We start from the raw sequence: 25,354 nt of genomic DNA on the forward strand, positions 1-25,354 counted from the left end.
ACACCAGCAAATTTAACAGACTCAAAAGAGAGTGACGTATGGGAAACTTAGATAATGGAAGAAAAAATTCACTGAGACTACATGTTAAAGGAACACTGTCACCATAAAAATTGTCAGTGGAAAATGTATCAATATGCTATCAATAACACCTATATTTAAAAGTTAAAACTGAATTAATTTTAAAAATCTAATATACTTTTTGCCATGTGTTTACTATTGTCATTTCACTAATTTTGGGTAGTGAAACTTAAACTGCTCACTTCTCCTGACTGGTTTCCAGGCTCTGGCATAGTGCTGCTGTATTCTGATTTCCAACACTACAGGGGACTGTTTAAATTTTAATAAATCATGTTTTTGTGAAATCTTTACAAATCATCAGTACTGACATGTTCATGTTGTGTTTTCTTGGTAACATCCTGTTGAATATAAAATTCTAATTTTGGTCCTAAACTATTGACAACATCACAAATATCAGAACTGCCTGAAGATAAATATTTGTGCATTGTCTGCATAAATCTATGTACCTTACCCCTGTCGGCATCCTTCTGCAAATACTGACCCTCAACCGGATTCATTTGGTTGGAAAGGGCTATGGGATTACTGTATATAAAATCCACTTACGGGATTGTTACCATCTGAAATCAATTAAATCAAGAGATGTGTCTCGCATTTATATTGAGAATTTTTGAGTGGTCTAGGATTCTGTAGCATTAGTGACTGTAAATTGTTGAAATGAATCTGACAGCTGCTTAAAGAAACACCATCAAGTTGAAATCTAGTCAATTAAAGGAAGTGCATTAAAACTGGTTTCTGGTGTTTCAGCTCTACCAGTTGTTGTTTTACAGTCGCATTTTCCTCTTTGTGGGTTGTGTGTGGAGGTTATTTTTGTGGGATTTTTTTTCATATCTTCCCTTTTGCTGAAGAAAAGACTTACACAAATAGGGGGAACTGACTGATTTTGCGGCGAGAATGGTAAAACTGATTATACACACAGTGCTGTCAAATGCACAAAGTAAATAAACTGCAAAAAGGAATAAATCATGTTTGCTGACTTCTTTCAGTTGTAACCACCTTTTTATACGTTCCTTATAACTGGGCTCCAGTGGGAACCGTTGGGGGCTTGGCTCTCTTGAAAAGCCCGTTACTTGTTTAGGAGCCTAAGTAAGGACTTAGCCTAACTTTTTAAGCTGGTGTCTTTATAAAGTCCTCACGATAGTCATGGATACAAACTATTAAGACAGAAGCATGACTTTTAAATGGGTGTCTGTCTTTTTTGTCAGGGTGGGTGTGGGTGTTTGTTTTTAACTTTGCATTATGACGCAATTTCCTGCCATTCTTGGTTTCTGTCCAAAAGGAAAAAGTATTTCCTATTTTGAGAAGGATAAAGATTGTTCTGTTCTATACAGATTATTATACCGTACTTGTCACCATAGTTCTGAGCCCCTTCTGATCGTGCATTGAAGTATGTGACTTACATCTGTCATGTGTGGTTTGTTCTCTTTCAACCTCTCCCCAGGTGGAGAATTGTGTGCTGTGTAGTGTAGTGTTTTGTTTTGGTAGGGTATTTTCCTCATGTGCACACTTCTCCTCTGTATTTGTGTCAGAGAGGGCAGGTCACAGCAGTGTACCTTGTACTTGGAGCAGAAGGTGGCGAGGTTTGGAAGGTCCCTTAGTTCCTGGGGGGAGTTTGTTCCTCAGTCTCAGACCAGCTTCTTCAGGCAAAACTCTGTCTCCTGTGCAAACAAGCTTTACTCTTATGGTAGAAAGTTCCATTGTGCCAAAGGAGCAGAGTTATCAACCATGGTCCGCATCCCAGGGCTTTAGGTGATCTTTCGATATCCTGGGCCCAGGCCATTGAGTGCTGTGAAGATAGGGACTGAGACCTTGAACTTGATTGGATATTCTCTGGGAAGTCAGTGTAGGGCGTGGAGGCCGGGTCTGAGGTGTTTGTGGTGGCCGGTGTTTCTGAGGAGACACGCTGCAGCTTTCTGTACTAGTTGGAGTTTCCTAAATGCTGAAGGCCTCATGCCTAGGTATATGGCATTGCTGGAGTCCAGATGGGAGGTGACAAAGGTGTGAATAACTGAAGCCCGGTCATCATTCTCTGGGATGGGATGCTGTCTCCTAGCCAATCGGAGGTGGTGGTAAGTGTTAATCACAGTTACTGCTATACGAGAACTTTGCGTTAGCGAGAAAGCGAGGACCCTCTGAAACTAGACTGCATTGACCAGTTGTGGGTATGTGCCTTCAGCCCAAAGAGATCGCATCATGGCTACACACTCCTCAAAGTGCCTCCTTCTTCCCACCAGCATCACCTCCATCTTGCTAGGGTTCAGCAAGAACTGATAGTCTCCAGGCACTGGGCCATCTTGGAGGTAGTGGGGGTGGTCAGATGTGGTGAAAGACGGGTAGAGCTTGTGCCAATATTAGTGCTTTAAATGTAATGTGTGTTCTCAGCCCGGAGCGGATGAGGTTTATCCATATTTGGAGGATGGCATTTGGTCTTGGCACAACCCCTAGACGATTTCGTATACAACCGAGACTAGCAGTTCTCTAATGGGACGTGGATGACGTTTACGATAAAGGAAGCAGGCGTTATGACTGGCTTTGAGCTACCATCGGGATCTTCTAGCTCCCACCCCTGCCCAAGGACAGAGCGGACTGCGATGCGGGATTGGGGACTGCATTAGTAAATGTATCAGGACACCTGCCATCAGATGTGGCAGCTCATTTTCCAGAGCGATCGTAGAGATCTTTCTGTGGCTCATTTATCACTGGGAATTGGTTTGGGCTATGAGGCAGGTAATCCTAGAACTGACACTTCTTGCATATTAGCTGCTGCTCTTACAAACAGCCCTGGGGCTTTTGATAGCTGCTGTTCAGTACCGGAGATCTTCAGGTAGACGCACAGGGTGTGGGTACCAGTGTACACTAAGTGTTACAATAAGAACATTGAGGCCTTTCTGTCTGTAGGTCTCAAAACGCTTTCCAAAGGTGGCTGTGTATTGAGTAAATGAAATATGCTTGGTGGCACAGCCAGCTCAGTGGCGGAGCTGGGAACAGAACCCAGGTTCTCTGCTCCTACTCCCATGCCCCAGTGGTCTGGGCTGCTGCTCTACGGCTACGTCACATACAGCAGGTTGGTTTGTCTTTTACATTCTGCTTTGGTTCATTCTTCCTCTACCCGAGAATGAGATCGCTGACCCAAGAGCCTGCGAATGAAGCGATGGAAAGTAACTCCCCCAGTGTGTATAAAAATGCGCTGTGTGTTTCATTATGAATACTTGAATGCAAATATTTATCAGTATGTTTTAGTGATATTCTGTTGGTTCAGTGCAATGTTACCAGTTTTGTGTTGTGCACCTTATATTTCACTTCCTTGTTTTTTTGTCATAATTCTTGGACTCTGATATTGCTTTTCCTTTTTGAGGAGGTGGAACAGTCACTCTCTTCATGGTGTGCTCTTAGCCTTGTGCCGTAGTGCTGACAACCCTGGGCTGTGTGCCTCAGCGCTGACTTGGACAGCTCCTTGCTGAAAAGAGGTTATTGATCTTAAAATCAAAGCTGGCTTGTTTTAACTGTGCTCCAATGTATGTCTAATGCGAATGTGCTTGTAGATACTTTCATATGATCAGCCGCAACTTATGATTCATTGGAAAAGAGAATAATAAAACGGTAGGGTTTGAATGGTATAAAGAACGAAAATAGGGGAACATGAGTACGTGTTAGCTTATCTGTGGAATGGTTAGTTTCCTGTGCGTAGTTTGGTATTGGTAAGGGTGTGTGATAAGGAAAAACAAGAGAGCCTATTCCTAGGGCAAGGCCACTGCATTGATTTATTTTGTTTATCCATAATGGAGTCCGCTCTTCTGTTCCTCCACAGGGAGGGAATTTACACATGTGCGTGAATTGGGGGGAATTATCCATGAAAGTCTCAGGCTACTTCTGATGCGCAGAGCCTTCGCAGAAGTGAAGTAGATTCCCCTCCTGCTCACTCTGTGGATAATGCAGCAGGCTGCAAGTCTCTGGGTATCCAGTCAAGATCCAGTTCTGTAGCCATCCTACATACAGAGTTCCTACTGCAGTCAGTCGGCGGGATTATTGCATCCAACGCAGCCATAAACTAGTGCCTTCCTGCCCCAGGGCCAAATCCTGACCGTTTGCTCAGAAAGCAGTGGCAGCTGTTTGTGTGCAGCAGGGGAAGTCTTCAGTTTTGAAGAAAAGTGGTTAGTCTGTCTGACTGTGACAGGGCGGGATCTCACTCCTGTCTCTTTCCAGGTTACAAACAGCTTGGAGACCTTCTTCTGCTAAGCACCTTGTGTTTTTTTTTTTCCACAGTATCCTCCCCGCCCCCATTACAGACGTGTGCAGGTCTGTATTTACACAAGCCACAATCCTTAGCTAGCTTGGCCAAGGTGGGGGGACGATGAAAGGGATCTTCCCCCGGCAGATTCCTCTAGGCTCTGACTCTGAAAACCTCATTCTGTCTCCCGCATTTCCTTCCTGTGCCTATTCTACCTTCTGCCTAATGGGCTAATGAGTCTCTTCGATCTCCTCAGCCCATCCCAAGCCATTGATTACGCACAGGTCTTCATAATCGGGTCTACTCTAGGGCAGCTAATTGGAGCTGCAGTGACCAGAGTACTAGATCAGCTGTTGCTGCCCAGCGGGAGTTAGGTGCTTAAATATTTTGAGTGTCTGGACCTCAGGTACTACACTGATAGGGAATATCTAAGTAACCAGGGAGCCATGTTTGAAATCCTCACAGTCTGGGAGAGCATTGCTGAGATGTTGCGATCTCAGGCCTTTAACAGCTGCTCTGATTAGCGTCAACGTGGAGAGGCACTGAACGCCGCCCTTTAGAATTGCTAGTGGCTGGAGTCATGCTGCTCACCCCGGCTTGTGCCTTGGCAGCGCTCAGGAAGATCTTACGTCTAGTGGCCAGGAAGGAATGCTGGTTATGCCAGTATCTGGGAGCTCACTGAGCTGGCGGTGTAGGGAAACATGGCTTCACATGGAGCCAGGGGTTCAGGTGCTAAGGGGAGCAGATTCAGCACAGGCTGATAGAAGGATCAGCAAGAGACTGGCAGTCCCCTTTGTGTAAGTGTCCCCTCTTCCAGGTGGAATGCAGACTTACTTCAGTCGCAACAGTCCAGCTATATTGTAACTCCCCTCATCCCTGTTGCTGAACTCTCCCCTGCCTGCTCCCTTCCACTCGGGTTCATAACCCTCTGAACTCATCAGTGCTAACAAGCATCCCTGACCTGTCCAGACTGCACAGCCCCCCACGCCAAGGCATTCTGGGGGAAGGCCCATCTGCCTGATGCCCTGAATGTTTTACCCAGCCTGGGTGGTCTCCCAGCCACATTCGGGGCGGAAGCTTGGACTCATGCAGCTTTTTAGTTGTGTGAAGGATTCAAGTCCAGCTGTCTGTGCCTGGGGGATAGTTGTAACACTCTAGGGCATGTTATGGAGGCAATAAGAAAAAAGAACAAATAACCCCATATAACGTCTTTCCATTTTTTACTGTGACTGATCATCATAAATAGATCATTGTATTAAAAACATAAAGTATCTTCTGGATTAAATATAACACTTGTTTGAGAATATTTAGGGAAAGTCACAATGCATCTTCATCCCCCTTCCTGCTATCAGCATAAGGGTGTTTTTTCTGTCTCTTCCCCTAAGAGCAAAGGATTCTTAACAGCCTAGATCCTGAACCTAGAAGCCATTAAGCAAATGTGGCTACTGTGTGTGTGAATTATCAATGCTACTAAATATTGCAGAAACTACGTATAGCAGAAGGCGATAAAAGTTGCCCTAGGTGCATTCTTACTCTGCATAACACTATGGGCTCCTGTAATTACATTTACACTGGTTTTATAAGAACTGTGGATACTGAACTGAAACAAGTGTTATTAGCAGCTTCCCTGTTGAGCACACTACACTCAGCCCTTGAGCACGGAGTTCATACATTGGTGTTTAGCAAATGCTGTACTTCCGTCTCCCACTCTAAGAAAACAGTGCCCAGAATAGCTACCTCTTTCCCACCAACACTCTTTGCAAAGGGCTTACGTTTCCTGTTTATAATGCACCTGAACTCATTCCAAATTGATGCAAATCTTAGACCAGGAAAATCTTCTGGAAAATGCCACATGCTGATTGCAGAATTAGTGACTGATGCGTTGCATCTAATACACTCACGATACAGAGAAGAACAAATGATCAATCCATGCTCTTAAAACATCCTGGGCCAAACTTCACCTGGACCCTTGAAAGAACAGCTGAATGTGAAATCATAGGTACGCAGGAGTGGCATGGATGTCAGAGTCCAGTGCCCTGCTATTGCAGACAACCATCTCATCTAATCCCATTCATAAATTTATCAAGCTCCATCTTGGGAGCTCTGCACATGCACTCCCGGGTAGTAAAGATCCAGATTAGGGCTGTCGATTAACGGCAGTTAGCTCATGCGATTAACTCAAAAAAATTAATTGCGATTAATCGCAGTTTTAATCGCACTGTTAAACAATAGAATACCAATTGAAATTTATTAAATATTTTTCGATGTTTTTCTACATTTTCAAATATATTGATTTCAGTTACAACACAGAATATAAAGTGTACACTGCTCACTTTTTTATGACAAATATTTGCACTGAAAAAATGATAAAAGAAATAGTTTTTCATTTCACCTCATATAAGTACTGTAGTGCAATCTCTTTAATCGTGAAAGTGCAACTTACAAATGTAGATTTTCTTTGGTACGTAACTGCACTCAAAGACAAAATGCAAAACTTTAGAGCTTACACGTCTACTCAGTCCTACTTCTTGTTCAGCCGATTGCTAAGACAAACACGTTTGTTTACATTTACAGGAGATAATGCTGCCCACTTCTTATTTACAGTGTCACCAGAAAGTGAGAACAGGCATTCGCATGGGACTTTTGTCGTCGGCATTGCAAGGTATTTACATGCCCGATATGCTAAACATTCATTTGCCCCTTCAGGCTTCGGCCACCATTCCAGAGGAGATGCTTCCATGCTGATGATGCTTGTTAAAAAAAAAAAAAGTGTTAATCAAATTTGTGACTGAGCTCCTTGGGGGAGAATTATATGTCTCCGGCTTTATTTTACCTGAATTCTGCCCTATATTTCATGTTATAGCAGTCTCAGATGATGACTCAGCACATTTTAAGAACACTTTCGCTGCAGATTTGACAAAACGCAAAGAAGGTACCAATGTGAGATTTCTAAAGATAGCTACAGCACTCGACCCAAGGTTTAAGAATCTGAAGTGCCTTCCAAAATCTGAGAGGGATGAGGTGTGAAGCACGCTTTCAGAAGTCTTAAAAGAGCAACATTCCGATGCAGAAACTACAGAGCCCGAACCACCAAAAAAGAAAATCAACCTTCTGCTAGTGGCATCTGACTCAGATGATGAAAATGAACATGCGTCAGTCTGCACCGCTTTGGATCGTTATCGAGCAGAACCCGTCATCAGCATGGACGCACGTCCTCTGGAACGCTGGTTGAAGCATGAAGGGACATATGAATCTTTAGCGCATGAAGCGAGCATTATCTCCTGCAAATGTAAACAGACTTATCTGAGTGATTGGCTGAACAAGAAGTAGGACTGAGTGGACTTGTAGGCTCTAAAATTTTACATTGTTTTATTTTTGAATTCAAGGTATGGGGTTTTTTTTACATAACTTTATATTTGTCAGTTCAAATTTCATGATAAAGAGATTGCACTACAATACTTGTATTAGGTGAAGTGAAAAATACTATTTCTTTTGTGCTTTTTTTACAGTGAAAATATTTGTAATCCAAAATACATATAAAATAAGCACTGTACACTTTGTATTCTGTGTCGTAATTGAAATCAATACATTTGAAAATGTAGAAAACATCCAAAATATTTAAATAAATGGTACTCTATTGTTAACAGCGTGATTAATTGTGTGATTAATTTTTTTGATCGCTTGACAGCCCTAGTCCAGACATTAGAAAATTTCATTTAAATCCAGTCCACGATGAGTCACGATTCTGGAGAAGCTCCTTTTCCTTCTCCTAGTCTTTCCCCTGGTGAACAGCTCAACTCATAGCTACTGCCAAGATCACTTATCATCTTCCAGCACTTTCTCTTACCCATGCAAATAGGGGATGTTGAACTTATCTCCAAAGCCTGCTCATGAGACTTCCCCACCCTCTCCAACTCCAAGTCTCATATGCACTGTTTTAGTCCTGATTTGTACTCTTAGGGCCTCACTAAGGTTGTGCATTATGAAATCTAAGCTGGAGGTCCCTCACCCTGCTAGTGCAACGATTGTTTACATTTATATTTTGTCTTTTATAGCTCGCACTCCTGACCACTACCTCAGCCCTCAGAGACCAAGACACTTTGTTACACAAGGGAGCTATGTCCCAGGAGCAAAGATCTTGCCCAGATGGTATCTTTAGAGAAACTGCTTCTCCAAAGATCTGTTTGGTCTTGTTCATTGAGTGCTGATGGCCAACTTAAAACATCCCACTTCTGAATGCTGAACCTGAGGAGAACCTTTGCAGTTATTCCTGCTGCCGTTCCTTCAGTTGACAGTCTTCTCCTGTGTGCTCGCCTCAGACCATTCCCAGCAGTAAACATCCAGCTTACAGGCTGTTTCGGGGCTGATTAGACAATTGTTTTCCAGCTCCTGGATCATCGTCCTCAGTGATTCTCTGCGTTGTCGTTCTCTGTCTAAAGTGTTCCTCAGACGTTCCTTGGCCTCTTCGAGCTCACTGATTACCTGATCTAATTTACACTTCAGTTTCTTTGGACTGTCCAGTATGCTGTAACTGTGCTCCTGGAAACAAAATTCAATACATGAGACAGTCTCACCTTTCTCAAAGATCTCAGACTTCCACACATTCTCCCCATTCAACAAGAAGGAATTAAGAGACTGTTTAAAAGGCCAATCCCAACTCCCATTAGCAATCATTTTTTGCAAAACCATGCGATGTGCATGTGAAGCTTGCCTTCAAGGTAGTTAATCCACTATGGCTTAATGGTGGAACAACATATGAGAAATGGAGATACCTCTAACTGCTCTCTGGTGAGCAATAAATTTGAGGGAGATCCTTGAACTGATACCCTAATACAAATGAAAACAGGGACACTGAGCCGAAATGCACTGATGACCTAAGAGGATGCCATTCCCTGGACTTACACTGGCAGTGAGTATGCCCCACTGTGCTGAAAGTCTGCTATATTTAGGTGGTTCAAATAAGTCACTTTACTTACCAAGATGAATTGGGAATGAAATTCTCCTGTACTGGAAGGCAAATCCACAAGCTGGTGGTTATGAACTGTTACTGGCAGTGTTTTCAGTGGGAAGTTTCGTCTGCCATGAACTTTTCCTCGTCTCTGCTGTTATAAACATATATTTCACACTTCAGTTATTGAGACAGAGACATCAGAAAGAGATGGGATTGTGGAGGCTAATGTGTGGCTACTGTGTGCTGGAAGCAGGGGAAAGGTGAAGTGACGAATAAGTCCCACACTGAATTGGGATGCTAAAGGCTATTCATTAAATAGTTCCTGTAATGACAGTCAGATCTCCAAGGTGAGGAGCTCTCCAGCCCAGTCTTTTTGGTATGCTGGGAATTTATTTAATGATATTATTATTGATTTGTATTAGGAAGCCCAGTAAAAGATCAGGACCTCATTATGCCAGCTATAAAGCAAATCCCTGCCCTGAAGAGCTCACAGAATAGGCATTTGGCTAGACTTGAGGTGATCCGTTTCACTTCTCCTTTTTTCATATACTTGACCATTTCTTGTTCGGACTCACAATGGTTATTTAAAAAAAAGCCTTTAAGGGCATGATCCTGCACTGTTTCTTCAGGCAGTTCTGCGTAAGTATTGGGAGACAGAACAGGCCCAGAAAGATGCTAATCTTTGGGCACAATATTTTTCCACCTCTTCTCCTGTTAACTAGTGATAATCCAAAAGAAGAAAACATCTTCTGAGTTCTATGTAAAGTGCAGGGAAAAGCTTGCCCATGTTTGCCAATACAGTTAAATATAGGAACAATCACCTGCAGATTATAAAGACCAACCTGGAAGTGAGAAGGAAATTCAAAAATGGAAGGGATGACTCCAGGTTTGAGCCTGATGTTGGGACCTCTTGTGTCGAAGTCTGACTTCTTAAAGTGGCGCGAACATAACACATCTGCTTTCTTAGGCTCCCACATACCTGCAGAGTTCACATCGAGTCTTTTCATGGCCAACACCCACCTTCTTTTGGCCTCCTCATCAGTGGGGAATCTAGGACAAGTGTGCAGACAGGAAAGCAAGTTGAATAGATCACCATTCTATTCTGCAGAGTCTCTGGCCTTACATAAGTTTCTGTAACTCATAATTGTAAAAGGGCACACTTACAGGTAGCTTTGTGATCGCTCCTTCAGACAATGTGTAGCCTGTGTGCAGGTTGGCACCCACACCCTACTCTACCCAGCCATGCCCTGCTAGTACCACCTAGCAGACCCCTCCTTATGCTCTGGTTACAGACCCCACCATGTTATGACCTTCTGTGCAGGAAGAAAGGGGCTGTGTCCACCACCACAACCTTTTGAGTCAAATTAATTCACTTGAAGCCTGTTTACAGTAATAATTCATAAATCCTCAAGGAACTGACTTGGTAAATACAAAATGACAGAGATGGGTTCAGTTCTGCAGCCAATGTAGTGACTGTTTCCACTGACTACTCCTAGAGGCTATTTCTATATGGCCTTTCATTTCAGAGATACCAGACACTTCACATTTCATAAGACTATTCTTTTGTCAATTTTGGGCAGGCTAGAAGTGATTAGTTTAGACATAAATATTCCACACTCAGATGATATGAAAACGACTGCTCTATTTTAAAGGATGACACATGTAATGAATTTTTTGAGATATCTAGTTCTGTGAGTGAAAAAGCCACATAAGTTTTTAAAATTTCCACAGCCACACACCCACACCCGAGTCTGGATTATTTTGACTATTATAACCAGCATTACGAGAATCATGTTACTTTGTGGCTACAGTGTTTAGACAATGACTTTTTATGGTTGAGTCTGGGATGAAACAAAGGAAAGCCTTAAAATGTTTCTTTGGATAATCATGGGATACACACCCTGTGATACGATTGTTTTCTGCACCCTTTCATTGTGCTAATCTTTATTTCTAAGATATTATTATTACCCAATGGGACAGACATTTGAGTTCATTTGTATTTTGGAAAGAAAAATACAAAATACTATTTTGATGGCAAGAAGCAGCCATTCTAAATCACTGAGTTTACAAACAAGGCAGCATGTACAAATAAGGAGAAGAAATGCCAAGTGAATGAGTTACATAAGAACGGCCAAAGTGGGTCAGACCAAAGGTCCATCTAGCTCAGTATCCTGTCTTCGGACAGTGACCAATGCCAGATGCTTCAGAGGGAAGGAACAGAACATGTACTTATCAAGTGATCCATCCTCTGTCGCCCATTCTGAGCTTCTGGCAAACAGAGGCTAGGGACACCATCCCTGTCCATCATGGCTAATAGCCATTGATGAACCTATCCTCCATGAATTTACCTAGTTCTTTTTTGAACCCTGTTATAGTCTTGGCCTTCACAACACCCTCTGGCAAGGAGTTCCACAGGTTGACTGTGCGTTGTGTGAAGAAATACTTCCTTTTGTTTGTTTTAAATGAGCTGCCTATTAATTTCATTTGGTGAGCCTTAGTTCTTGTGCTATGAGAAGGAGTAAATAACACTTCCTTTTCTACTTTCTCCACAACAGTCATGATTTTATAGACCTCTATCATATCCCCCCTTAGTCATCTCTTTTCCAAGCTGAACAGTCCCACTCCTATTAATCTTTTCTCACACGAAAGCTGTTCAATACCCCTCATCATTTTTGTTGCCCTTTTCTGAACCTTTTCCAATTCCAATATATCTTTTTTGAGATGGGGCAACCACATCTGCACGCAGTATTCAAGATATGGGTGTACCAAAGATTTATATAGAGGCAATCTGACATTTTCTGTCTTATTATCTCTTCCTTTCTTAATGATTCCCAACATTCTGTTCCTCCCTCCCTCCCAAGATTATCTTTAATGGAACAAATATAGACGCATGGGCAGAAATAGACCCTCTAGGGTCTATTTTAATCCACATTTGGACAAAATTTAAGATAATTGTATTCTGGTGGTTGTGTTAAGGTTGGCAGAATGTAATGCAATAGCTAGAGATTCTTTGGCTGATTCTTCTTTCAGGTTCCTCATGTGTAGGGCAGGAATTAATTGGAAGCTTTAATATCAGAGGATTTCTCCAGCCTGCTCACCTCACTTTGCCTGAGAGCATCACACTGGTGCAGTAGCAGACCAGAGAGAAAGATACCATTCCTCATACGGTCTACTAGTAAATGGAGACAACCCATCAGGAGACATCATAGAATATCAGGGTTCGAAGGGACCTCAAGAGGTCATCTAGTCCAACCCCCTACTCAAAGCAGGACCAATCCCCAATTTTTGCCCCATCCCTAAATGGACCCATCAAGGATTGAACTCACAGTCCTGGGTTTAGCAGGCCAATGCTCAAACCACTGAGCTATCTCTAACCCCATCAGCTGTTCTGCAACCTCCGACTACTGTCCAGAATGGAGGGGAGTTATTGACACTGCCCACTCTGAACAGAATGTACTTTCTATTAGTTCCTTAATAAAAGAGCTCAGATATGGGGTAAAGGGCCATGTTTAGTGATGAAGGCAATTTATATAGTTTTTTGGATCCTATGGAACTATCTTCTGTTAACACTTTCTCTGTCTTTGGGTTTCCACCTAAATGCCCAGTTTATCCATGCCCTAATCTTTTATGTTCGATAACCAGCAGAGAGAAAATAACTGTTCCTTCCACTCTATCACACTCCAGGAAAAAGTTCAAATAATACCAGTGGATTGTGACAACATAGTCGTTATATTAAGGGCTTTGGAGCGGAGCCCGGAGCTGGAGCGCGGAGCAGTGAAACTGCAGGTTTTTGCCTGGAGCTGGAGCGGAGCCAGAGCACAGCTCCAAAGCCCTGTTTGTATTGATAGTAGTTAGTCACTGCACTGGCAGGAGCATGTTTATGTCTCGTTCTTTGTTCACTATTAATCAATTTGATTATAAATATTTTGACTTTATAACTAACTCCATAAACAAGACATGGTGAAAGTCAAAATATCAGAGGTCTGGGCATGAGCTGTTTTAATGGCTAATAAAGTATCTGTTGCTGAATTGTACCAAGTTCTCTCTTTTTGGAGTGTGCTCTGTATTTCCAGTAGCTTCCCCATTATGAAGGTTGTTACTTTAACACACTAGAAGCCAACCATTTTCAAATGACTTTTCTATGAACTGTAAACTTTTCAGGGCCTACACCCTATTTGAACCACCGGTGAAGGCAAGCAGCTTGACCACAGAAAAAGCTTGAAATGTACAAGACTAAAACAGGGCAAGGAACAAAAACAGTGCACTGACGATACTTTCTGTGTGCTAATTATTTCATTTCTCTCTTCAAAGATATTTACAAAGTTTTAGTATTTTCCAGATGGGGTAATGAATGTGCAGAGAGGCGGTAAAAGACCAACGCTACAAGGCAAGGTCCTGCTCCCTGCAAGCATCCCTCCTGCAGCGGGAGGTCCTACCCCACCATGGACCAGTTCCCATGAGCAGGGTCCAGATCAGTAGCAGCACTGGGACTAGAGTCTGGATTTCTTAACTCTAGCTCACGGAGCATGGAACGGGCTCACCCCTGGCCCCAGGTTCAAACTGAGTTACTTCCCCCGTCAGCTTACACGAGTCTGAACCTTACACGTGAAACGTCAGCCCTCGTAGCTTGGAATTCGGCAAACATCTAGACGCGCAGCCGATGGCCGAGCAGCTCTTCACCATGGCACGGGTGGCTCATCGCAGAACTGGGGAAAGAGCGAGGCTGAGCGGGGAAGGAAATGGGGTGAGGGCGGGACGGCCCCCTTGAGCCTGGCCGGCCGGGCGTGCCCGCGTGAGCCCGGGCACTGGGGCATGGCCACCCGCATGGTGCCGTCCAGCGACACCACTGGTGGCCTTTAGGGGGGCCAGGCAGCAAGTGTGAAAAATTGGGATGGGGGGGGCTGGGTGTGAGTGTGTGGGGAGGGTAATAGGAGCCTCTATAAGAAAAAGACCCCAAATATCGGGACTGTGCCTATAAAAATTGGGGACGGGGGGGCTGGGTGTGTGTGTGTGGGGAGGGTAATAGGAGCCTCTATAAGAAAAAGACCCCAAATATCGGGACTGTGCCTATAAAATCGGGACATCGGGTCACAGGGCGGGTCCCTGGCCAGTGACACGCGAAGGCAGCCCGGCGCCGTGTCCGGGTTTCATTTGCTTTTAACACAGCTGGGGGAGCGCGCGCGGGGCTGGGGGGCGGGCGGGCGCGCGGCGGGCGCGCGGGGCGGGGCGGGGGCAGTCACGTGCTCATTAACGGGCTGCGAAGCCGCGGGCAGCTCCTTCGGTTCCCGCCCTCACGGAACCCGGGCGCTGCGGGAGGGACGTCACTCGGGGCGGGACAGGCTGAGGTACCCAGAGCTGCCCCGGGGGGGGGACCAGGCCCGGCGCGCGCGGGGGACGGGGGAGGTTCCGGGTACCTGGGGGCAGCGGCGCTTCCTCCTCCGGGCTCTTCGCTTCCGCCCCGCTTCGCCCGCCGGAAGTGCCGCTCACGGCGGCGGCCGGAAGTGGTTCCGGGAGGCGGCGGCGGCGGCGGCCCTTCCCCATAGAGAAGAGGCGGGCGAGTGGGCAGAGCGGCGCCGCGGGCGGGCGGGCAGCGGCCATGGCGGCGGCGGCGGCGGCGGCGGCCGGCTGCGAGCACTATCGCCGCGGCTGCCTGCTCCAGGTGGGGGCGGCCTCGGTTCGCTCCCCGCGGTCCGGGCTCGGCTCTGGGAGCCGCTCCCGCCGCGGCTCTCGCGGGGCCGCCCCGAGCGGCTTCTCCGGCCGCCTCGCCCGGGCTTTGCCCTTCCCCTGGGGCCCCCCCCTACCCCGCGAGAGGGGCCTGGGCGCCGTGCCGGGCGACTCCCCTCTCTGCCGGGGCCCGGCTGACGGCCCCTGCCCCGCGGGCTCGCCCCGCGAGCTGTCCGACTCTGCGGCGCCGAGCTGCTGGGGGACGCGCCCCTCTCCCCCGCTGGAGCGAGGTGGCCCGGTGGAGCTTTTGGCTCGGAAGCATTGGTTGACGGGGAGTAAACCTTGTCTGAGGCGTGCTCCAGGGTGCACGTTTTCACTTTCTGCCCATGCAAGCGGGAGCTTCCCTTTTCCTTCCTCTCCGTCCCCAAGTCCGGCCGCTCCCGCCCGCGGATACCTTGCAAAGAAGAGACCAAGCTTGTGCTGTCTCCAGCTCCACCAACCTGACCTAGTCTAGGGCTTTGAAACGCTAAAAGGGTAAATGAAACCTAGGCGCCCCCGTTCGCTGTAACTTAAATTTTGATTTCCTCATCGTTTGTTTCCTCTTCTTTGTTTTTACAGGCTCCTTGCTGCGGTAAGTTTTACGTTTGCCGTCTGTGTCATGACAGCAAGGAAGATCATCAGATGGATCGTTTTAAAGTAAAACAAGTGCAGTGTGCAAAGTGCAAAAGCATCCAGCAGGTAATGGTGTATACTTTAATCTTTTCAATATGTGGTGACTGCAGTTGTTATCTCTGAATGGGATTATAAAACACAGATGCTTAATAGAGGGTCTTAATTTTACTCTGTGTGTGGGGGATAGATTTTTCCATTCCTTCAAATGGTAAGATAAGAGTAAAGGGAATTCCTATGTTTTAGGGGAAAGTTGCATTTATTCTCTCTCTGTTACCTAGACAGTTAACATTAGAGGAAGAGAGAGGTGGTTTCAGTTCCTAGCAAAACTAATATAAACACTCTAGCCTGGCTAGTTCTGGCTACAGAACAGGGTTAAGGTTATAGAGTGAAACTCTTACAACTAAGTCCCTTGGCTTTGTTACATTTGTAGTGTGGACAGGACCTTAGTGTCTCTCCTGTAGCTTCTGATCGTTCCCTGGGTTCCTGCAGGTAACACTTCCACAGCAGCACTAGTAAGTGCAGAGATAGGTGCTATAGAAAACTCAGCTAGATAATGAAACTTACAACTGTATCTTTTTCATTCTGCTGTTTTGCTATCTCTGGACGAATGCTGTGTACAGGATTTGTGTCTAGATTTGATCCTCCCCCCCCCCCCCCCCTTTCAATATACTGCCACAGTAATAAGAATGTAATGGGGAGGGTGGTGGGACGACATGGGACTCTATCTTGTGTCCACCCAAACTCAGTGGCTTGACCAAGTATGGCAAATCCTATATTCCTATTTCTCAGGCTTGTTCTGTAAGACAAAGTCTGAAGTCTAATTCCTTAGACAGCATGTAAAATGTCCCTAGTGAAGACTGTTTTTGATTAAAAGAATAAGGAAATTGTATAAAAATCCTGTTGGGATTGGCAGGTGTAAATATGGACTTACGGTGATACTAGAATTGCCTGCCTAAAATGTCTTAACTCTGAACTTGCATATATGCATCTTTTTTGTGGGCACAAAGCCATATAAGATCCTGAAAGTATAGGCTCTGTGATGTGGGACAACAGGCTGTGCTCACCAAGTGTTAAGTCTAACTCTAGTAATAATGGCTCATTAAAGTGCTAGCTTGAAGAACTAAAAGAACCCCCCCTTTTCTAGCAAAATGCTGGTAGTTCTTATTGCTTACATTATGTGTATGTACTTGTAGGCTCAACAGAGTTGTGAGGATTGCAGCAGTATGTTCGGAGAATATTACTGCGGTATATGCCACCTGTTTGACAAAGACAAGAAGCAGTATCACTGTGAGAAGTGTGGAATTTGTAGGTACTGTATTTAAAATTATTAATATTTTTTCTTCAATGTTATTTGCGTTTCCAAGTTTTTAAAGCAATTCTGCTTAGGTTGGCTTAAATATTGGTAACTTTAAGATATTGTATTTTGAAATTGAAATTATGCATTGTGTGTAAGAATTCAGGATGTTAGCAAGCAGCTATGAGTTTAAAAATACGTCTTGCTTAAAGAACACTTAAAAAAAGTCATTCCGTTATTTGCATATAGTTTTTTGCCTTGGTGGTTAATGCAGACATGGGAAAATTCAGGGGGGTGCCCTTGTACACTGAATTCTCATTAATAAAGGGGAAAGTTTTGTCAAGTAATGAGTTTAAAAGCTTTCTGTTGCTTTTAAATGCCCAGTTAAAATGGATTTTCCTAAAACAATTCCGATTGTAGGTCTTAAACTACATGATTCCCTTTTGTTCGCTAAAATCAATCTTCTAGTGATGTTGCACAGGTTTAATGTGGTCTGGGAAGGGAAAAATCCACCCCACCCGCCTCCCGATCCTCTGTTGCATATTCTGCACTCATTTCATGTGTAGAACTCCAAAAACAGAATATGCAGTAGAGCACTGTACTTTGGGTAAAAGATCTGTAATGTTTGTTGGGGGTGGGAAAGACTTCTTAATTTCCCACTGCTGCAAAAAATTTGTCCTTAAAAAGATCTACACAAACTCTTGAAACCTTTGGTGGATGAATTAAGTTGATATTGTTCTGTGTTTAAATTATAGCAGCTTCCTGCAGCAGACCTATGCTTTCCATTTTCATCTAACTGCTCTGTACCACTAATTAATATTAAAGAAAGCAGTCTTAGAATTTCTGACTTAGTTATAAACATGTTGGTGCTAATTTCTCTTCATTTTAGAGAGAACATTAACATGATATTTCAGAGCCTTTGTTTCCAGAGATTGGATTTAGATAAAGTTCTTCCTAAATGCATGACTTTCAGAGAGATTTGAACTGTGTTTATGTAATAGAAAATGTGTAAAAACAAGTATCTGTTTAACCTGTGCTAATTATAGTTAGATCTATTGTTACTAGAAAATAACAGGGGTAGAGTCTGCAAATCTGTGACTAATCATGGATTTTTTGAGACTCAGGGAAGCAGGCCTCATATTGGAGATAAGCTTTTCCTTCTGATGTAGCTCAAAAACAAAGAAAGCTTGATCTTTAAAAATGTCATTGAACACATAATGGTGGGGAACGATTTTCATACAGGCATCTGTTGAAGCAGTTTCCTTGCACTGCAGCTATTGTAAATGTCTGCCAGTGTGAAAATTAATAAGTGCTAAAGAGGGGGGAAAAGTTGGTGGCTACCATAAAACAAGGGCCATCATCTCGAAAATATACTTTATTTTAAGTTGCACTGGTGGTTGTCAAACGTGACACTTAAGAATATTTAATGTAACGACTTGAAGGAAACAGTTAAAAATCTTGTGCTTTTGACAGCTCTTTGTGTAATCCGTTTCACTTAACTTCATAAAATGTCACAGTCCTTTTAAAATCGTTTTCTTGATCTGGGAGACCATCTTTTCTAAGTGTATAACTTTTCTTGCAGGTATTAAAATGTAAATTGTACAGAAATTGGCAAACTATTCCTAACCAACTGCCTGTCTCTTTAGGATTGGTCCAAAAGAAGACTTTTTCCATTGTTCAAAATGTAACTTATGTCTAGCTTTGAGTTTTCAAGGAAAACATAAGGTATGAATGTAATACTCTATAGTTTCATTTAAAAAGAACACCGCTACCCCCATCACTGTGCTTAAGAAAATGAGAGCTGGTACATCCTAGCTAGACCCATTTATAATACAGACCAGTGCTATGCATACTCTCCTCCTTCCACCAATGGATCGCAGTCCTGAACAGCAACATTGATCAGCATTGGACTTCTGTATTGCTTCCCTTGCCATGTGAATCCCCTGGAATATACTCTTTGAAATTTCATTGTACATCTGGAGGTCCACGTATCTATGATTAACTCTTCGAGAAATGTTTTAAGATTTTGTCAGTTTGATTTGCCACTTTCCTAGTGTGGTCTAGTAGTTTTTTTTTTTTTTTTTTGGAAGTCCCATAAACAATTAAAAAGATTAAAATTGGAAATTTTAGCATTCACAGATTTTACCAGAATCCCCTTTGATGGAATTTGAACCCATGTTCGGAGTAGTAAAAGGTTTCATGAAACTTTTATATATTCTCAGGAAATGTAGATCCAAATACTTCTATTATGCAAGAATCTACATTTATTTTTCTTTCCTGTTAAGCTGCCTTTTTTTTTTCTTTACAAAGTGCATTGAAAATGTCTCCAGGCAGGACTGTCCAATATGTTTAGAGGTAAGGGTTGGGTTTTTTAAATGTTTCAGCTATTAAAAGTTTACATGAAAGTAAATTCTATACCTTAATTGTGTACCTATTGAAATATCCTTTTTCCCTTTTGGCTTTGACTTTAGCTTTCTGGGTGTGTTTGGTACTTGGGAAAATACATGTTAATTATGTCTTGAAACAGGACATTCACACCTCACGTGTTGGAGCTCACGTTCTGCCGTGTGGACACCTTCTTCATAGGTAAAGCCACTTCTGTAGAATCCTCAATATCAGAAATGGAAATATCTGTTGTATCTTCCAGTCCATCTCCTCACTAATGCAAGGCTGATTGTTCTCTATCTTCAGTGGTGTTCTGAATGTCCCAAGCAATGGGGCTTCCGTCCTTTCCTTTGGAGACTTCTCCCCAACCCAGTAAAACTTCCTGACAGAGAGGCTTCCTTGATGTTCATCTTACATTTTACCTTGCTTAATTTCTTCTTGTTACCACTTATACTCCAGCATATCACCCTATATAATGCCCTCCTTGGTGCAGACTGTTGTGCCGCCCCCTCACTGTGGCCCTATAATGAAGAGCCCCATGGGGCTTTGTGAAGGCACAGGGGTCTGACTTCATGGAACATGTTGGAGGGTCCAGGACGCAAGTTGTCTCTTAACCAGTGTATATATTTAACTCTTAATTATCATTCTGCATTGTCCTTGCGTCCACTGAACGTTTCTATTACTCTAGGAAATCTTTCCAGTTTGTCCATAATTTTTATGCTGACATGGTGCCCAGAACTGAATACAGTACTCCCAGAGCGTGGTCACAACAGAGTCACGTATTTCCTTCGTGTCCTGTGCATCGATGCCTCTATATTCAACCCAAAATGTCCTTATCCCTTTTTTGTTTGTTCGCTATTATGTCTCATTGGAAATACCTTGGATTTTCTTCTATTCCTAGGTCTCCTTCATTGCTGTTTGCCAGACTCCCCCTCCCACTGACTGTACGTTGTAGATTAACGTTCTCCAGGTGTAGCAGCATGACGTTTTCCTAACTGAATCTTGCTTTGTTGTGTTCTGCCCGTCTCCCTAACTCTCTCTGAAGTCGTTCTCTGTCCCTGTTGTTTGGAGTGATCTTGAATCATCTGCAAGTTTCATTCCCACGCTGTTGACTCCTTCCTCCAGTTCACTACTGAAGATGTCAGAATGGGACCTAACACATTCTGGTGTCCTTGGGTCCCTCTAAACACTAAGTTTTGGTGCTCGGTTGCCTCCCTCTTTCCACTGCCATACAAATTATTTTTTAACCATAGCTCTTTGGCTAGCTCACTCTTCCTTCAGTTGAAGCCCCACTTTTCTGTCCAGAGGGTTTAAAGCACAGTGACTTCACCTTCTTCGTGTAGCTACTAATGTGGCCTTGTGTTTTCTTTTTAGAACTTGTTATGAAGACATGTTAAAAGAGTGAGTATTCTGACCCCACTTCTTCCTAAGTACCATGGCAGTGCAGACTCCTGAGCTGGCGAAGTAAAGATTGCTGTGACAATCCAGGACTGAGCGATTTAAAGGCAACTGTTAACAAAGCAGTCTCTCCTCTGCTGCTTCCAGCAAACACTGTGCAATGTGTTCATGTTGTACATCACCTTTCTCATTGACTACTGGGATGGGAATCGGTTCATAAGACTGGAAGGGACCTCCTGGGTAACTGAGTCCAATCCCCTGCTTTCACAGGCAACACTGTCATATAATCCCATTCATAAACTTATCAGCTACATCTTAAAGCTAGTGGGGTTGTTTGCCCCACTGCTCCTGTGGGGAGACTGTGCCAGCCCGTCACTCCTCTGATGGACAGAAGCCTTCTGCTCATTTCCAGCCTAAATTTATTCATGGCCAGTTTATCCCCATTTGTCCTTGTGCCAACATTGTCCTTTACATTCAATAGCTCTTCTCCCTCCCTGGGGTTTTCCTCCCCGTCCTGATGTATTTAAACTGACTCTGTCACCACAGCAGCTTTCTGACTTGTATTTCGTGTCCTTGCCAGAGGTTACCGATGCCCCTTGTGCATGCACTCGGCTTTAGATATGTCCAGGTACTGGCGACAATTGGATGATGAAGTGGCGCAAACCCCTATGCCCACGGAATATCGGAACATGATGGTGGAGGTAAATGGCACCTTTTCTCACCATGCCCCCTTCCAGTCTCCCTCCATTATTGGCCACTCTCTACCATCCTGTTAGTCAGAGTAGAGAGCAAGTGGAGCTCTCTCTGAAACAAAAGGTAATGTTACCCTTTGGCATGATGCAGAACCGTTGTTTCTCATGTTCAGGGGATAAGGTGACCAGCTAGGTGAAGAACTATTTTGTTCCTTACCCACCGGTGCCTGGTATAGCATTGCACTGAGCCGGGGGGAAGGGATGCCGGGGGAATTACTCTTCTGAAACATCTTGGATTGTCAGACAACACCAGATCAGGGAGCCACTGTCCTCTGCAGGAGCAGGAATGTATGCTCTCTTCCCATTCCAGAGTGAACACACTGTTTGTGCAAAACGCTCGGATGTTTGCCAGCGTTAGGGTGGCAAATTGGGTGCCGCTATTCTAGCCAAGGGTAATTCAGCCTTTGACATCCACGTTGGGCCTGGCTTCTGCTTGCTAGTGAAACTTAAATTAGGATCAGGGCTATGTAACTTATTCCAGCAGCACGCGGAAAGCCAGCCCAGATGCCCCACTTCCCTAGTGTTTCTTGGATTGAGGATGGTTCTGCTTTTTTAGATGATGTAGAAAAGAACGTATTTCCCAGAATGGATTATTTGAAGTCTCATAGAGCAGTGTCAGGCAGCCCCCACAGAGGGAATAGTGTAACCAGAGCTTTGTGTCCTCTCCAGTCTTCATGTTCTGGAAAAACTTAGGCTGATTGTCTGGGAAGGCCAAATTTGTTATGCATCTAATGCAAAAAATAAAAAGGTAATCAAAGTTGTTAAACAGCACACTTATCTAAACCGTATTAGTAAAAAAAAAATTGCATAATATTAAAAAAAGAAAATTTGCAGATTGCAAGGCTTAGAAGGTGCTAAGCCTTGGGCACCATATGAAATTAATAATTCAACTGTGCCAATTATAATTGCTGTTTAAAATGAACAGGAAATCATAAAAAATTAACAATATAAGTACAACAGAAAATAAGACCTATAACCAGCATTATCCCAGTGTAAAAATGGCAACATAAGGAAAAAATAAAAACAGCCTGCTGTAAACAAATCAAGCACAGATGGTCCTGTAAGTGCTCAGCCCAAAATAAACTGGACCACCAGCGAGGGAGGTTGGGCCCAACTAGTCGTTAAAGAGAGAGTGAAGGAGGTGATACTGCTAGGGACACAGTATGTGCTGTGAAATACCACAACTTCTCGGTGGAGACAACACCATGCCGGGGAATCTGAACCTCACCTCTTTGACTGAGATTGGGACCCATGCCTTATGGCCAAGTGTAAAAATAAAAATGTAACAGAAGTCGTGACAGACAAAGAGAGAATCCCTGGTGGCCAGTCTCGTTGCACCTGTACCTCCCTTGCCCATTAACATCGCTGACTTCATACAGAGGAAAATAGAATGATTGGTGCACATTGCCCAACTAATAGCCAAGCAACAAACAATTGAAAACAATACTGTACCAAAGGAGGTGAGTTGGTGCCCCCGGTTCGTACTTTAAGCCTAATATTAATAGAAATTCAAATAGTTACCACCACTGTGGTCTTACAAATGTGCTGCTAAATAATAAACTTAAAAAAAAAAAAAACCCCAACCAACCCCCCCAAAATAATACCAATAAAACAAATATAAAACAAAAAAATATAGCTAAAACCTAACCCAGCGTAAATAAACACACACAAACGCCTCATTTAAAAAAATGTAAAATATCAAATTAAAAACAAAATACTTATTCTAAATCAACAAAACTAAAAAAATAAAATATCGAAACCAACTAAAATAAAAGACAAGTCCTGTTTACTAGAAATAACAAAAAATAAAATAAGAATATACAAATAAAATAAAAAGATGTCTGGTAGTAAGCAAGTTTTGTTCTAGGCACAATGTTTTATGCAGCCTCCCATTTGTCTTACGGCCACTCTCTTTTACTACAGATCCTTTGCAATGATTGCAGTGCCCGGTCCACGGTACAGTTCCATATCTTAGGCATGAAGTGTACAAGCTGTGAATCCTACAACACTGCTCAAGACGGAGGATGCAGGATGGCTCTGGAGCAGCAGTGACTACCACCCACATCGCATGTTACTGGAAAGAAAACCATCCTTGTTTGATATGGCTGCTAAGGCACACCACAATGTCTCATAGTACAAATGGTTTCTCTGTTAATGTCCTATCACAAAATCCCAATTCCTGGTGCCGTATTCAGGCTCCTTAGGAAACTGTCACTCTCTGCTGTTAGCATATCCTATGATTCCCCCACTGCAGTGGTTGTGAAGTGCAGATCCATGTCAGAGCGCCTGTGAGATCTCACCCCTCTGCTTTCTACAGTGATGCTCCCTGGAGAGCATTCTTGTCTGGTGGAACTTCCCCTTCCGTGGTGCTGTGCATCACACACAGTGTTGGTCCTTGAGAACTGCAAATTTTAGAGGAGAGCTCAGCTGTCTTTTCTACCATGCTGTATAGATACATATTTCTTATAAGATGATTTATAAGCAACATCTGTCAGAACTGAACTGATTCTGTGGCATCTGAGGGCTCTGACCAGATTCTGTGGAGGCTGTTGCTTCCAGGAAGAGAGGGCAGCAAGGATAGACAGATACCCCTTCTGCATAGAAATCCGCGGGGAAGGTCAGTAGCTTGGAGTGCTATCTTAAGGAAAGCTTAAGTCTTCAATCTTTTTGGTAAATAGATTTTGTTTGTGAGTGACAATTGTAGGTGGATGAAGTCTGGGAAATGGAGGTGACGATAGATGGAAGAGGTGGAGTGGTACAAATCATTTATCTTCATCTGCAACTCCCACAACCTGCCCAAAGTAAAAATGAGCAGGTTTATTAATGTAAAGCAAGGCTACTGTGTGTCAGATCAGTGTGGATATACAACACTTTAAAAACAGGGCTCAAAGCTGCTGCTTTTCTCAACTGGTTTCTCTACATCTTAGTTCCTTTCATCTGCTGCAATTACACTAGCCATTGATTTCTCTCCACCCCGAAGGCCCCGATGCTGAAAAGTCGAACCAACATGCTTCCTTTAAATATGCCAGTGGTCTGTTAACTTCAGTGAGTCTATTCAGGTGCATGAAGTTAGGCATGTGCCTTCGTCTTTTCAGGATTGAGGCCAAAAATAGTTCCATTGATTCTGCAATTTTGCAAAAATTCTCGAATTTAGGGACACTCTCAGGTGGTTTAGGCCCAGTCTTTGCTTTTGCAGTTGTTTTCTTGAAACTAGATCTTACAAAACAATTGTTAAAATATACTGAAAATAGTTCCCGCCAGAGTGTTGGCAGTCTGAATGCTGCGGGATGGCCCTCCTTTGTGAGAGCCAGTGTGTGAAAGTAGCTCGAGGTATATATGAAAGAACCTTATCTCTTTCATTCTCCATGCTGAGTGAAATCAGAAAATCACAAACCTAGCTTCTCACTATGTAGCTTATTTTTTAAACTTGTTCTAATTATCTAAAGTGTCACTAAAAATTTATTTTTCATCTGACAGTGTCCCTTTATGCTCAAAAATACTTCAACTCTAAGTGCTGCATGGTAGTATTAGTGTATCCTGCTACGGAAATCGAACTGCATATATGTAGGGATCTTTTTCTAAAGCCCTTTTCTCAATGCCATAAAGTAATGTATTTTGATGTACAGTAATATCTTTAATAAAGCAGATTATAGTAAACTCTTCATTAGCTTGGTGATCGCCATTCCTGGGAAGTGTCAAGTGAGTTTGAACTAAAATGGGATGGTGTAAAAATATAGTTTGTCAGTTCATTTCAATGGCAGTGATGGATTTTTTTACTTTGCAAGATGCTGGACCCACTGGCATGTGAGGAAAGGTGGGAGAATGCAACTACAGCTGGAATATTACTTGACTCAGATTTTTTTATACTAGATCTGTGCTGAGCCTTTTGACCTGCACAGTTGTTTACGCTGGAAATAGTTTTCCAGCAGCTCATG

At 43.5% G+C, this 25,354-nt stretch overlaps 2 protein-coding genes across 6 annotated transcripts; one reads left to right on the forward strand and one right to left on the reverse strand.

Moving 5' to 3' along the window:
* Positions 1-5,506: 5,506 nt before the first annotated feature.
* Positions 5,507-14,753, reverse strand: THAP6 (THAP domain containing 6). 3 transcript variants are annotated; one of them, XR_013345855.1, is made up of 5 exons: positions 13,858-14,166; positions 10,097-10,304; positions 9,280-9,405; positions 7,137-8,842; positions 5,507-7,053 (listed from the first exon to the last, which is right to left on the reverse strand). XR_013345855.1 is itself a non-coding variant. In XM_077814885.1 (5 exons), exons 2-5 carry the CDS (start codon positions 13,935-13,937, stop codon positions 8,588-8,590), a joined length of 669 nt encoding a protein of 222 aa, XP_077671011.1. In that variant the 5' UTR covers positions 13,938-13,960; positions 14,669-14,753; the 3' UTR covers positions 5,507-8,587. The 3 variants fall into 3 exon arrangements, 2 of the variants coding, with proteins under 2 accessions (XP_077671011.1, XP_077671012.1); XM_077814885.1 differs by adding an exon at positions 14,669-14,753 and having other exon boundaries at positions 5,507-8,842; positions 13,858-13,960; XM_077814886.1 differs by having other exon boundaries at positions 5,507-7,584; positions 8,560-8,842.
* RCHY1 (ring finger and CHY zinc finger domain containing 1) lies at positions 14,502-25,081 on the forward strand. 3 transcript variants are annotated; one of them, XM_077814884.1, is made up of 9 exons: positions 14,502-14,599; positions 15,537-15,656; positions 16,784-16,899; positions 18,531-18,609; positions 19,195-19,239; positions 19,412-19,470; positions 20,644-20,670; positions 21,248-21,368; positions 23,343-25,081. In XM_077814884.1, exons 2-9 carry the CDS (start codon positions 15,600-15,602, stop codon positions 23,469-23,471), a joined length of 633 nt encoding a protein of 210 aa, XP_077671010.1. In that variant the 5' UTR covers positions 14,502-14,599; positions 15,537-15,599; the 3' UTR covers positions 23,472-25,081. The 3 variants fall into 3 exon arrangements, with proteins under 3 accessions (XP_077671010.1, XP_077671008.1, XP_077671009.1); XM_077814882.1 differs by lacking the exon at positions 14,502-14,599 and adding an exon at positions 14,699-14,913; XM_077814883.1 differs by lacking the exon at positions 14,502-14,599 and adding an exon at positions 15,163-15,452.
* Positions 25,082-25,354: the final 273 nt, after the last annotated feature.

The sequence above is a fragment of the Eretmochelys imbricata genome, chromosome 4, assembly GCF_965152235.1.
Source record: "Eretmochelys imbricata isolate rEreImb1 chromosome 4, rEreImb1.hap1, whole genome shotgun sequence".
Lineage (NCBI taxonomy): Eukaryota > Metazoa > Chordata > Testudines > Cheloniidae > Eretmochelys > Eretmochelys imbricata.